The sequence below is a fragment of the Gigantopelta aegis genome, chromosome 10 (assembly GCF_016097555.1).
Source record: "Gigantopelta aegis isolate Gae_Host chromosome 10, Gae_host_genome, whole genome shotgun sequence".
In the NCBI taxonomy this organism is placed as follows: Eukaryota; Metazoa; Mollusca; class Gastropoda; order Neomphalida; family Peltospiridae; genus Gigantopelta; species Gigantopelta aegis.
The window spans coordinates 17,952,596-17,967,895 of NC_054708.1; the positions used below are offsets into that span (position 1 = coordinate 17,952,596).

Below are 15,300 nucleotides of genomic sequence, written 5' to 3' on the forward strand. Positions count from 1 at the left end.
GTAAGATTCTGTGATATTTGTGTTTTTGCACAGTTCTTTACACTGTTCTTTACACTGTTTTTGTTTTTATATTGATGTTGATCATCACTTTATTTATTTGCATTACCATAGTTTGACACCCAATAGCCGATGTATTTTTCGTGCTGGGGTGTCGTTAAACATTCATTCATTCATTCATTCATTCATTCAACTCGCTATCGCTAGTTAATTAAAAAAACCGTTTTGTTCAACTAGAGCATGTTGCTTTATTAATCATCGGCTATTGGATGTGAAACATTTTGGTAATCCTGACACGTAGTCATCAGAGGAAACCCTCTATAATCTTTATATGCTCTTTCCTGTAGACGGGACGGGACGTAGCCCAATGGTAAAGCGTTCACTAGATGCGCGGTCGGTCTAGGATCGATCCCCGTCGGTGGACCCATTGGGCTATTTCTCGTTCTAGCCAGGGCTCCACAACTGATGTAACATAGGCCGTGGTATGTACTACCTGTCTGTGGGATGGTGCATATAAAAGATCCCTTGCTGCTAATCGAAAAGAGTAGCCCATGAAGTGGCGACAGCGGGTTTCCTCTCTCAATATCTGTGTGGTCCGTAACCGTATGTCTGACGCCGTATAACCGTAAATAAAATGTGTTGAGTGCGTCGTTAAATAAAACATTTCCTTCCTTTCCTATAGTTACTCCTATAGACAGGAAGCAAATACTACGGCCTTTGATCAGTTGTGGTGCACTGGTTGTAACGAGAAAAAACCCCAGTCCGTTCATTGGATTCATCGAGGTCGTTCGACCTGTTGTTTATTTTCTTGTTTGTGTGTTGTGTGTGTGGGGGGGGGGGGGGGGGGGGGTCTGATGCACACACCATGAATATTTGTAATGGTTTTCAATCTTAGCTTGGAGCATGAAATGATCACTTGACGATGAAATGTACCCACCCGTATGATTATTTAACGGTCAGTAGTATGTATGCGACATATTGTGTTAAATGACAAATAATACTAGGCTATTTAATCTTATGTATAATGAATGTTAAACAAAATATGGCTCTTCACCAGCAAGCACAATAAAAAAAAAATTTAACCACATAAAAGCAACGAAAACACAACGAGAGTCGTAAAATTTAAAGTTTGTTTTGTTAAACGACAGCTCTAAAGCACATTACTTTCTTAACCATCGGCTAAAGAATGTCAAATATGTTTCCATTAATAGCAAAACATCTTTTATATGCTCTTTCTAACAGACAGGGCAATTCATACCCCGGCCTTTGTTATACCAGTCGTGGGGCACGAAAAAAGAAATATCAGAGAATGGGTCCACCCAGGGGGTTCGATCCTACAATCAAAACAATTGAGGCGAGCACTCCGCCAGGGCATATTTCAAAAGTGGTCAACACCAGACCCAGAAATTCAAATTAGCAGCTCAAATAAGATTGTATGTACAATAATTTTGTGCATGTGAAAAAAACAATCCTGTTTAACCTACTATAAACATTAGGAATACCAGAAACACATATTGTACAAACATTAATATTCTAAGCAAGAAAATGTAATTAATACTAGTATCGAGTTTTTTAGAGTCATGACTGTCATTTCTTAATGAAGTATTATGGTGAAGAAAACACTTTATAATATATATGTGGTATATAGGTATGGTATATTGTGTTATTTAAATTATACTGATGAAATGTATGAAATTTTATTTTCATTGGACACCAAAACTCCATCCGACATCAAAACAATTTTTCTGTGCCTATAAAAGACAACGGGTTAATCAGAGAAGTACGTTAGTTAATCTAGATTACAAGCATGTTCCCTCATCTACTTTTGATATAATGTTGCATAGATTATGTTTAGTTGGCATCTTTAATTTCTATCAATGTCCAACACCAAAACTATTTAAACTTCACTAAGTCAAAATGAGTTAATTTAAGGAATTTGTTATGCATGGTATTAATGCAGCTCCTCCTGCCTTCTACGAAACTACAGTACTTTACTTCCAACTGTGAATGATTTAAAAGGAATACAAGGGCAAATTTTAAATTCCATCCGACACCAAAAAGAGTATTTTGAAATATGTCCACCAAATGAGATATACCCCGTCCCGCTGGAGCAGTAAGTCCAGTGATTAAATCTTGACCTATAACGGCTGGACTACACACGCCAAACGAGCGTTTTTCATTTTAACTGAAAAATCATTATCATGGGCCTCCGGCAAGGAATTTCTTGACGACGATTTAATTTAGTTGCGTGCACACTTAAAGGAAATGCGTCATTGACTAGTGAATGACAGAAGCGTAAATCATAGCCTTTTGTCTCAATTCAACTACAATTCCGTATTGGAAAAAGTAGATTACGACTGAAGAGATTTTAACCGCAGAAGGTGTTTCAAACTGCATTTTAATGGTTTGGTGTGTATGCACGCACACGAAAACTGTTGACAAGAAACAAAAAACGTCTCCAATCTAATATTGTTGCGCTAACCTATTAAACTGACGTAGCCAGGATTTTATATTGTGGGGGCAACCCATATTGGACGGGGGGGGGGGGATAACTCACACTATGTGGTGGTGGTGGTGGTGGTGGTGTGTGTGTGTGTGTATGTATGATTTTATAAAAGTTAATACAGTAAAAACAAGTTTGATTGGGGGCATGGACCCCCTACCCCCCCCCCCCGCTACGCCACTGACTTATTACCCACCTTTTAGTACCATTAGGATGGACTTAATTTTTAATTATGGTAGCGAAAGATGTTACTACGCCTTTTAAAACTGAAAGTTGTGGTATATATACTACTCAAAAGAATTTAAGGGTCAAAAATTTATAACCAAATAAGTTTCAGAGTGTATTAGATTGATGATGTAAACTACACCAAAAATTTAATTTATTGTTCCATATTTACAAAAAAACCACAAATAAACGTCACTGTATACAAGAAAGTCACACGACATGCTGTCAAAGTTGAAGGTTGTCAAACATGGATTTTACACATTAGAACATTCGTTTAATAGTGTGTGAATCCACCCCTGGCGCGAATACACTCGACACATCGTTGCCTCATGCTGTTGATCAGACGTCTGAAGAACTCTTGGGGAATGGCCTGCCACTCTGCCATAAGAAGTTGACGCAGATCATGAAGGTTGGCCGGAGGGGCATGGTTATCCCGAACTCTCCTGCCTAATTCGTCCCAGGCGTGCTCTATTGGGGCCAAGTCAGGCAAATATGCTGGCCAATCCATCCTGGCGATACCTTGTTGTCTGAGAAAGTCCGTTACCACCCTGGCGCGGTGGGGTCTGGCATTGTCATCCTGCAGAACTGCCCCGCCGCCAATCTGCTGAAGGCCTGGGAGAACCAACGGCCGGATAATCTCATTCAGATAGCGGATTCCATTCAGATTGCCATCCACCACATAGAGGGGGGTCCTGTGGTGGATAGAGATGCCGCCCCACACCATGACGCTGCCACCACCGAACCGGTGACGTTGTCTAACGTTAACGTCAGCGAAGCGCTCCCCAGGACGTCTGTAGACACGAACCCGACCGTCGTTGAACTGGAGACTAAACCTGGACTCATCAGTGAACATCACTCGACCCCACTGAACACGTTGCCACCGAAGATGAAGTGTGCACCAGTGACGTCTGGCCGTTCTGTGACGTGGTAGGAGTGGTGGTCGAACAGCCTGACGACGGCAGCGTAGATTATTGGCTCTCAGACGATTGCGTATGGTTTGATCAGACACTCGAGTTCCAGTCGCAGTCCGCAGATTGTCACGTAATCGGCGTGCAGTGGTTGTGCGTTGACGTAGAGCCATATTGGTGATTGTGCGGTCCTCTCTATTTGTAGTGCTTCGGGGTCTTCCCGAACGTGGACGATTTCGAACAGAATTCGTTGCTTGGTACCGTTGCCACAGTCGGCCAACGACACTCTGACTGACACCAAGTCTCAGAGCAACATTTCTTTGCGTATTGCCATCCTGAAGCCAAGCAATAGCCCTTCCTCGATCTTCGATAGTCAGTTGACGTCGTACCATTGTCGAATTTGGAGTGTGCACCGTACACGAACGCAAGCTCCAATTATACAGAAATTCAGCATTGGGAACATGGAATACACATGCAAAGCGTGCAAATGAAGCGCTTTGTGAAAAAGCAAGTTATGGGCACTTAGCAGACCTTTCGCTTTCGCCCTAATTTACGTGCAAATGTAAGCATGTTTTCGCCATTAGAACTAGTCGACAGTGTCAATGACAGTGGATTTTAATTCATTTATGGGTTGCTTAGACCCACTTTCGTCAAAATGGAACAATACCATGCGTGACATTATGGTTTAGCTAATATAATTGACATTCACAAAATAATGTCGAAAATATCATCTGACCCTTAAATTCTTTTGAGTAGTATATATATATTTTTATTTTTCAACCCTTTAGAATAGAACGTAACAAGCTATTTCAGGCGCGTGTTCAAGGGGTCAAAACCCTCTTCTGCTCCAAGCGAATTTTCTTAGGGCGACTCGACCACCAGTCCCTAAAAACTTCACTCCCAGCAGTACAGATCTCCCACCAACACACACACACACACACACACACACACACACACACACAGGTTTCTGCACACGCACATTCTCTCATAACAGCCTGCGTTCAGCGACAGTAGGCCACGCAAACGTTGGCTAACTATTTGATTGGTTTTCATCATGGTCATTTGATTTACCGTGAAGTGCATAAATCAGTCTAGTTGACATAGTCCTGCTCTATCTGGCTGAACGTAGCCCAGCATGTGCAAAATAGAAATAGCCTATGTGAAAAACCAGGGCCATGTTGGGTAGAAAACCCAGTATCGAGGGTGAATCGAGTCAAGCAGGTCACGAGGCTGTTTGTCCGGACTCACGACCCGCAAGGGAGACTACTTTGAAGGGACTGCTCTCTTAAACTAATGGGAACGATGTCTGGAGTGGAGAGGCGGGGGGGAATTCCAAGTGTGGGGAGAGAGAGAGAGAGAGAGAGAGAGAGAGAGAGAGAGAGAGAGAGAGAGAGAGAGAGAGGGGGGGGGGGGGGGGGGGGGGCGTTACATACATTTTCGTCCAAGATGGAGTGTTTGTTGTTGGTTGTGGTGGAGGTGCAGGTGGTGCCGTTTTTCCTGTTGGTCTCTTCTTTTACATGTTAAAAAGTAGTGGGAATGGAATCTTTTCCAAAACGTGTTTGACCTTTTGCTAAGTGTCCTGAGTTTTAAATCTACTCGTCATTGTAATGGTGATTGTCAGAGAGAATGAATGAATGAATAACGACACCTCGGCACGAAAAACACACCGGCTATTGGGTGTCAAAGAAAGATAATGAATTCGGATAGTTTTACTGTTTTAAACTTTGAGACAGAGTACCACGTGTAAATGATACATAGACGAAGAATAAATAGTATATAATACTTGATAACAAGCCGAAGCATCGTTTCCTTCTCTCTTTTTTTTTTCTCTTTTTTTTTTCTTCTCTTATTTTTTCTCTCTCTTTTTTTCTTTAGATGTAATAGACACGGATACTATTAAAGACGCAGATACTAGAGTAGGCCTAAACATAAGGATTCTGTTATTTCGGCCATATTTGTGTAATAAAAATAATAACAGTTGTGTACATATATACATTGTACTCGTATTTAAGATCTTGTCTTTTATTTAAGACCCGGGTTCTATTTCATGGTTACGCTGTTTACTATCCAAGACAGTAGCCAGTTGGCCAATGTTCAGTCAGCCGTTTTTCGCTAAATGTTTGCAAAAGATTGTTACTGGTTCTCGCAATGGTTATTCGGTTTAACTTGTAACGTAAAAACCAGTCTTACAAGCGTTAGAGACAAACGACTGGCTGAACTTACCCATAATAATACTTGGGTGGGGGGAGGGGGCTGGGGAGGAGCCTGTTTTTATTATTTAAAGTACACACAACCGCAGATTATAAAGAGGGAGTCTTCAGGAGGCGTCACCCCGCTATAAATAAATTAATTACAAAATAATAATAATTAAATAAATAAAATAAATAAATTAATAAATTAATTAATAAATAAATTAATTAATTAATTAATTAATTATATAAAATGAATAAATGAAAAAAAATGTAGTTCTATTGCGCCTTTTAACTGGGGGGGGGGGGGGGGTATATTAATAATTTTCAGGCTTGCGGGTTCGTGCTTCCTGCCAGTCTCCCGCCCCCGCATCTGACACTTATAACTTGAGTTTATTAAGCATTAGAACTCTATTTGTATATTTTTTTTTTCATTATTAAATGAGGTTATACGACGTAAAGCCAAGTATTGCATGTACCAGTGTTCAATGGCTGAAGGTGGTCGTTACTATAGTTACGTGAAATTGGCTGAGGCTGGCGTGTTTGATGTAATGGCTGGAAGCGCCATCTGAATAGAAACGTGTATTTAAAAAGGAAGGCAAAGAATTTAAAACCAGTATCAGTACTGTGCATTCATAATAATTAAATTCTCGGTTTAAAAAAGAAAAGGTAATGTGTGGCGTGGAGCTGTAGTTTCAAAAATAGCTAGAAAGAAATGTTTCATTTAACGACACACAACACATTTTAACTACGGTTATAAGGAAGGAAGGAAATGTTTTATTTAACGACGCACTCAACACATTTTATTTACGGTTATATGGCGTCAGACATATGGTTAAGAACCACACAGATATTGAGAGAGGAAACCCGCTGTCGCCACTTTATGGGCTACTCTTTCCGATTAGCAGCAAGAGATCTTTTATATGCTCAATATCTGCGTGGACCTTAACCGTATGTCTGACGCCATATAACCGTAAATAAAATGTGTTGAGTGCGTCGTTAAATAAAACAATTACTTCTTTCTTAAGATGACGCCACACAATACGAGTGTCTCGTACGAGAATAGCCACGAATATATCCGACTGTGATAAGACAACATTACTGGCCGAATTTACGAAACCTTGTTTTCATAAACGCAGGGTCATTTTCATTTCATTTCAACTTATTTTCATGCTTATATCCAATTAAGGTTCAATCACGCTGTCCTGGGCACAGCTTCCTCAGCTATCCGGGCTGTCTGTCCAGGTCAGTGGGGTTAGTGGTTATGGTTAGTGGTTAGAGAGCGAAGAGTGTGTAGTGGTCTTACACCTACCCAATGAGTGGTTAAAACTCGCTCTGCGTGGGAGCCGGTACCGGGCTGTGAACCCAGACATCATGCTTGAACCTTAAATGAATATAAGCACGAACATAAGTTGAAATGAACAAATCAAAATGCAATACGCTAAACAAACTCCGCGCGACTCTATTCATGAGGTTGAGTAATAAAAATGTGCAATTAACTCTTCCCGTAAAGTGGGACTCATTTTAGACCACAGTGATTAGTGCTCGATAGTGGGTGAAATGTACTGAAGAAACCAGGAACATGCTCTACGTAGATTACTCGATCGATAGCTAGGTCTTCCTTCAGTCGTCCCCGTGCTGATACGACTATAAATCGTAAATTAGTCTCCGCTGACTTTAGTCCTACAAAACGACAAGAAAAATGCTCTTTAGAGACTTCTGCCTGTCATGGAGTTCACACTACTTCGAGGAAATCACCATTTCCCTAACCTGAGACGGAATTCCGCAGTAACCGATAGGAATCAAAACCGAATCTCACGGCATTCGGTCTAAGGCCACTCTTTGAATGCAATTAGATCTTAATGTATTGGTCCCTGTTAGGAGATCTGACATGAACCAACAATATTTCATGTCCCGGTGAACTTTTTGTTGTGAACAATTATTCCGCTTATTTGTCTGCACTGACACAGTTATGTCAGCAGTGTTTTGATTGATCCATGAAAGGTCAACTGGAGCTTGGTTCATAAGACTTTAAATGTCATGTCATGTCATAGGGTTTTACGTGCACATTCAGAACAAGCTGTTGTAGCGCACGCCTGTCGTGGGCACAAGAGCCGGCCTTGGCCGGCTCCTCCGTCCATGACAGGAAAGGTGGGGGGAGGGGAGAGGAGGGACCGCCTGCACTGGCAGGTGCAAGGGAGCACCAGCAGCCCGATCAAATCGGTAGCAGGCGGGTGGGGGTGGTGGTGGTGCTATGGAATTTTGAATGGAGCAATTAATATGGCAAAGAGAAAAGGTGCGCAATTTTGATTGAGGAAATTTGGCGCAATTTTAAACGGTCGGTCAAAAAGTAAATGGCAGAGCTAATATAGGTTTTGACATCAATGAATCGAGAGTAGCTCGTTAATTAGACCTCTACGATGCTGTGGTGTCTCCCTAGGTTGCCCATAGGGCCCTTAGAAAGGGCCTGACCTCTTCTGGTCGTGGCATGACAACCCAGGGGAGACTCGTGCAATTGTGTTGACACCGGTAGGCAATCGACAGTTTGGACCTTAAGGTTTTATAGATATCGTCCGATCACGTGTGTCCTGCTCCTACATAAAAAAGCATATAAACCACTACTAATCTGCAAATCTACTAGACTATAAGTACGAGCTTTAGACATGTGAAGGCATTAACTTTAAAGTTAAAAGTGTGTTGTTGTTATTGTTGTTATTTAACAACATCACTAGATCATATTGAATTATTAATTATCGGCTATTGGATGAAGGGTGGACCCTGGGAACATTTACATTTTAGTTTAGACATTCTTTTTTTTCTACATGGTAAAGATCCTATATTACTAGGGCCTGATTCTTCCTTGTACCTCTTTTTTATTATTATTTTTTTTATTTATTATTATTTTTTTTTTTTATATATATAATAAGTAATACAGCATTAAATTTATTGCCTATTTTATCAGACTGCCACAAATTTTAATCCTCGTTTTACTTGCGATCACCCAATTCACTGATATAAAGATTATAAAAGAAATGACATTATAAATCTATAAAATAATGCGCAAGGTCTTTTTAACAGTTACTCGTTGTTCTGATCGCTTCTCCTCTATTCGTCTGTACTGCCGACAACCTTCTTTGTACTAAACCGATGACGCATTTCGCAACCTTGGATCTTTTTAGCTCAGATCCAGTCAACTACCGTACACACATCGTGCTAAATATTGCGAACAAAGATGAATTCCATAAATACAACTGTTATGGACGCCGCCGTCTTTGACACTTTACGCAGTTCTAAGTGGCTATATAAACAGCCACCGTGTATAGAGCATCGGCAGGGAGACATTTAACGTGCCCTTTTAGAGGCGTATCGTGTTCTGGACCGGGAGGGGTTCGGATATGAACCTAGCGATTCCATTGTTTCTACATTTTCCTAAACACCTCTATGAATAGTCTAATTTTGCTCTATAAAACATGTTTTAGCCTTTGCCCATGTTTTTGGTCTTCTTGGAGAAAACCGTATATTAATGGGCCCTGGTTATTTTTGTAATAGTTACCACTCCACTTGTTAGTCAAGGGATTTATCCAATTTACCTATTTTTTCACAGTGTTGTGGCCCTTGAACCTATTTTGCTATGCCTGAAGATATTGAGATGGAATTTTGTATATAGCTTTATCATGTACAGTTACAGACCAGGTTTAGGTTTTTTTGTGATTTACCCATTTTGTCATAGAGTTATGGCCCTTGAACTGAGAAGATACGAAAATTTGTTAGTAGTACTCTCAGAATGCTTGTTTTAATCTAGGTACTGACATGATCTTTTTTCTTCTTCTTTTTTGTTAGGCGAGGGAGCTGGCTGACCCTGAGGAATACTACTGAGCTATGGTCACTTCGATGTCCCCGGTCAACTTGACCAGTCGGATCAGCACGATGTTTCATACTGCCGTCCACAAGGACCACAATAAAGATAAAGGTAATTAATCACTGGCGCTAATTACCGTTACAGAGTCAGACAGGATTGAGTGAAGGCTGGTCTTCTATGTCAGGTCAGGTCAGGTCAGGTCAGGTAATAGGTTTTAACGTGCACATTCAGAACAAGCTGTTATGGGCGCAGGTGTCGGCATGGGCCGGCTCCCCCGTTCTTGAAAGGAAAAGGGTTGGTGTGGGTGGGAGGAAGGGACCGCCCGCGCTGGCAAGTGCAAGAGAACACCAGCAGCTCTACCGGAGCTTATACCCTACTTTTAAAACTATAGACCAGAATGCATCTGGCAGCGTCTTTCATTAAAACATATGTATACAGATGTGCGTGCGTGTGTGCGTGTGTGTGTGTGTGTCAAAGAGGAGTATATGCTCCTGAACGTCGACAAGTAAGGTAGGGTAAAACCTTTTTTAATAATGACGTGCTAATCAGAACAAGTTGTTATGAAGCACGCCCGACTTGAGTAGGCTATACTGTGTAACCTTCATCATCTTATGTGCTCATCACACCATTTCGACCGTTGTAAAATGGTATTTTGACCCCTGTACAGTACTAACAGTTGATTAAAATCCGCTCCACTAGTTACCAACTATTAGACCAGTAAAGCTGATTTTAATCAGGTTGCTGACAGGGGACACTTTTTTACGGCACAATTAAGTTTTGGTTAAAACATATCGCTCTCTAATAATAATAAATTTAATTTTTTAATGACTAGTGAAAATGAAATAGCAACAGCTCTGGCCAAATACTGCTATTTAGCTCTTGAAAAAAATTAAAAATCCTAATAATCATTTGACATTGCGACAGCCATAACTGCTAGGTGACTGTAGTGATCACCTCTAGTCTATAATATATGGGGTAACTGTAGCAATCACCTCTAGTCTTGTAACGTCTGGGGTGACTGTAGTGATCACCTCTAGTCTGTAATGTATGGGGTAACTGTAGCAATCACCTCTAGTCCTACAACGTCTGGAGTGACTGTAGTGATCACCTCTAGTCCTACCATGTCTGTGGTGACTGTAGCAATCACATCTAGTCTTGTAACGTCTGGGGTGACTGTAGTGTTCACCTCTAGTCTGTAATGTATGGGGTAACTGTAGCAATCACCTCTAGTCCTACAACGTCTGGAGTGACTGTAGTGATCACCTCTAGTCCTACCATGTCTGTGGTGACTGTAGCAATCACATCTAGTCTTGTAACGTCTGGGGTGACTGTAGTGATCACCTCTAGTCTGTAATGTATGGGGTAACTGTAGCAATCACCTCTAGTCCTACAACGTCTGGAGTGACTGTAGTGATCACCTCTAGTCCTACCATGTCTGTGGTGACTGTAGCAATCACATCTAGTCTTGTAACGTCTGGGGTGACTGTAGTGATCACCTCTAGTCTGTAATATATGGGGTAACTGTAGCAATCACCTCTAGTCTTGTAACGTCTGGAGTGACTGTAGTGATCAACTCTAGTCTGTAATGTATGGGGTAACTGTAGCAATCACATCTAGTCTTGTAACGTCTGGGGTGACTGTAGTGATCACCTCTAGTCTGTAATGTATGGGGTAACTGTAGCAATCACATCTAGTCTTGTAACGCCTGGGGTAACTGTAGTGATCACCTCTAGTCTGTAATGTATGGGGTAACTGTAGCAATCACATCTAGTCTTGTAACGTCTGGGGTGACTGTATTGATCACCTCTAGCCTGTAATGTATGGGGTAACTGTAGCAATCACCTCTAGTCCTACAACGTCTGGGGTGACTGTAATGATCATCTCTATTCCTACCATGTCTGGGGTGACTGTAGTGATCACCTCTAGTCCTACCACGTCTGGGGTGACTGTAGTGATCACCTCTAGTCTTGTAACGTCTGGGGTGACTGTAGTGATCATATCTAGTCTGTAATGTATGGGGTAACTGTAGCAATCACCTCTAGTCCTACAACGTCTGGAGTGACTGTAGTGATCACCTCTAGTCTGTAATGTATGGGGTAACTGTAGCAATCACCTCTAGTCCTACAACTTCTGGGGTGACTGTAATGATCATCTCTATTCCTACCATGTCTGGGGTGACTGTAGCAATCACATCTAGTCTTGTAACGTCTGGGGTGACTGTAGTGATCACCTCTAGTCTGTAATGTATGGGGTAACTGTAGCAATCACCTCTAGTCTTGTAACGTCTGGAGTGACTGTAGTGATCATCTCTAGTCCTACCATGTCTGGGGTGACTGTAGTGATCACCTCTAGTCCTACCACATCTGGGGTGACTGTAGTGATCACCTCTAGTCCTGCAACGTCTGGGGTGACTGTAGTGATCACCTCTAGTTCTACCACGTCTGGGATGACTGTAGTGATCACCTCTAGTCCTGCAACGTATTGGGTGACTGTAGTGATCACATCTAGTCCTGCAACGTCTGGGGTGACTAGTGATCACCTCTAGTCCTACTACGTCTGGGGTGACTGTAGTGATCACCTCTAGTCATGCAACGTCTGGGGTGACTGTAGTGATCACCTCTAGTCCTGCAACGTCTGGGGTGACTGTAGTGATGACCTCTAGTCCTGCAACGTCTGGGGTGACTGTAGTGATGACCTCTAGTCCTGCAACGTCTGGGGTGACTGTAGTGATCACCTCTAGTCCTGCAACGCCTGGTGTGACTGTAGTGATCACCTCTGCCTCTACAATATTTGGAGCAACTCCTATCACATCTTGGACAGTGTAAAATATAGTGTAGGTGCCCTCTTCCCAGTAAAGATTCCCCTCACCAATATAATAGTATGGCTATGCCAATGCTCAGTGCAACCATCAAGAAAGGAAGGGGAAAAAAGAAAGAAATGTTTTATTTGACGACGCACTCAACTCATTGTAATTACGGTTATATGGTGTCAGACATTTGGTTAAGGACCACACAGATATTGAGAGAGGAAACCCGCTGTCGCCACTTCATGGGCTACTCTTTTCGATTAGCAGCAAGGGATCTTTTATATGCACCATCCCACAGACAGGGTAGTACATACCACGGCCTTTGATATACCAGTCGTTATGCACTGGATGGAATGAGAAATATCCCAATGGGCCCACCGACGGGATCGATCCCACACCGACCGCGCATCGAGCGAGCGCTGTACCACTGGGCTACAGAAAGGAAGGAAGAAAAAGCAAAAATAACCACGAAATACACCGCTAATAAATGTTGCATTATTATTAGCAGCCCGTGCGTTATAATTCAAGAATGTTTTACAGTATCATTTTGCATTGGGTGAGGACTAAAGCAAAGTAAGGAATTACCTACGAATGCACACTATTAAGACACAAATTGTGAAAACATTACTGCTAAACCCCATCTAAATCACTTCTAATATAGTGGTGCTACATTTATGTTACATTAAATAGAGAATAATACATTCGTGTCCGTTAGATACCATTTATCTTACGAGTTGTTTTAAAATGTATCTAACGAGCGAAAGCGAGTTTGATACGTTTTAAAACAACGATTGTAAGATAAATGGTATTTAACGGACATGAATGTATTATTCTATTTCTTACATATCCTCAAAAACCAGGTTTTAAGCACATTTTAGCATCTATTTTGACTAAAAGTTATTTACAGCCTTTGCACTTGTAGCTAACTTACGCGTCACAAACAAATGATTGTCAGGTTAACTATACGTCACAGTGTAATCAATTTCGATAGTGCTGTTTTTTCACGGGACGGGACGTAGCTCAGTGGCAAAGGGCTCGCCTAATGGGCGATTCCCGTCAGTGGGCCCATTGGGCTATTTCTCGTTCCAGCCAATGCGCCACAACTGGTGTAACAAAGGCTGTGGTATGTAGAATTCTATCCTATGTGGGATGGTGCATATAAAAGATCCGTTGCTGCTATTCGAAAAGAGTAGCCCATGAAGTGGTGACAGCGGGTTTCCTCTCTTAATATCTGTGTGGTCCTTAACCATATGTCCGACGCCATATAACGGTAAATAAAACATTTCCTTCTTTTATTTTCTTCCTGTTTTTTTCATTGGGTGTAGGGCAATGGTGACCTGGGCCCGTGCTTATAAAACATTTGAGTCCAGACTCAATTTTAAACGACGTCACACGCATGCAATTTGTATGGTGTTGTCATGACATTACTGTCTCAGACTCCATTAGAGTCTTGAGTCTAGACTCTAAAAGTGTTATACGCACCAGGCCTGGTCATCACCTAGGAGCAGCCAGTCATATGTCTTGAAATTGTTAACACGTGTACACATGTGTGTAAACAAATATGTGTTATAAAAAAAAACCGAATGATGTTCTCACCAACGGGTGTGTAAGAAATGGAAGTATACAACAAGTCGGGATATTATGCATGCGAACAAATAAATTGTAGTCGAATCCATCACATGACATCATTAAACAGAACACTGTTTCCACAAAGATAAAAGTATATTCTAACATTTTAATTACAATCTATTCACTATGTCACCAATATAACAAATGTCACACACAAACAAATAGTGCTGGCGTGGGCCTATTTTTTTTTTTCTGACGTGTAATTAGATCGTTAATTATAATTTCCATATATTTTTTAATTTATTTTATGCCACATATGCACTATAATATTATGTCTAGTTAGAAAAGTAGATTCTATGCTTTGTTTGACGGCCAATATTTATACAGAACAATTTTCTTGTGATCAATGAATACTGGTTACCATAATTAACTAAAATTCAACAAGGTACTGTTGTTACTAAAGAAACAGTTCCATTTGTACTCAAACAATGAACCAAAACCTTAATTACATAATTAGCACTTCCAAACTCGCTAACATTGCACATTTATCTGGGATCGGGAAATCGTGTGCTTCCCACATTTACGCTTAAAGTCGCAGACCCTAGTTTCAACCCGTAAAAATGGACGCTAAGTTTGATTAATTTACAAACCTGTAACATATTTGGATAACGTTACAACAGAGAAAAACAAGAGTCTGTGACATTAAAACGGCGAAGTACCCTTTAAAATATATTAAAACTCGACTCCATAACCGTTACTTCTCAGACACACGTTCGTTTTTTAAAATATGAAAAATGCATTTTGTGGTATTGGAAACGCCAGGATAGTCAGGAAAACTTTGGATAATATAAAGTATAAAATATGAGTTTTGTTTGTTTTGTTTGGGGTTTTTTTTTGGGGAGGGGGTGGGGGGGTTTGGGGGATTTTTTTTAACATAAATTAAGATTTACGAAAAATGGTATTCGTAGGTAACACACAAAAAATACCACTAGAAAAACATTCACATAAAAATGGGGAATTGGTCTTGACCCAAAATAGTTTAGAGAATTATCAATCAGACAAGCAATGTGTAATTTATCCAAGTTATAATTTGTTTTTTTAATAAATAGGTGCCTTTAAGAATAATGTCAATAATGTTTTTCAAAAAGGAGCAGAAATAGCCCATTTTCACTTCCCACCAACCCAGTATTTCATAGTAGAAGCTGGTCATATTAAATAAGGTATTTTTGTTGGAAGGAAGGAAG

General features: G+C 40.9%; 1 protein-coding gene across 2 annotated transcripts in view; it reads left to right on the forward strand.

Moving 5' to 3' along the window:
- LOC121383183 (serine/threonine-protein phosphatase 2A 55 kDa regulatory subunit B alpha isoform-like) overlaps positions 1-15,300 on the forward strand; it is a 43,867-nt gene that overhangs the window by 5,272 nt on the left and 23,295 nt on the right. For both annotated transcript variants that reach the window (XM_041513032.1, XM_041513033.1), the window contains exon 2: positions 9,663-9,792. In XM_041513032.1, coding sequence (XP_041368966.1) covers positions 9,702-9,792 — 91 coding nt within the window. In that variant the 5' untranslated portion in view covers positions 9,663-9,701. The remainder of the gene's footprint in view (positions 1-9,662; positions 9,793-15,300) is intronic.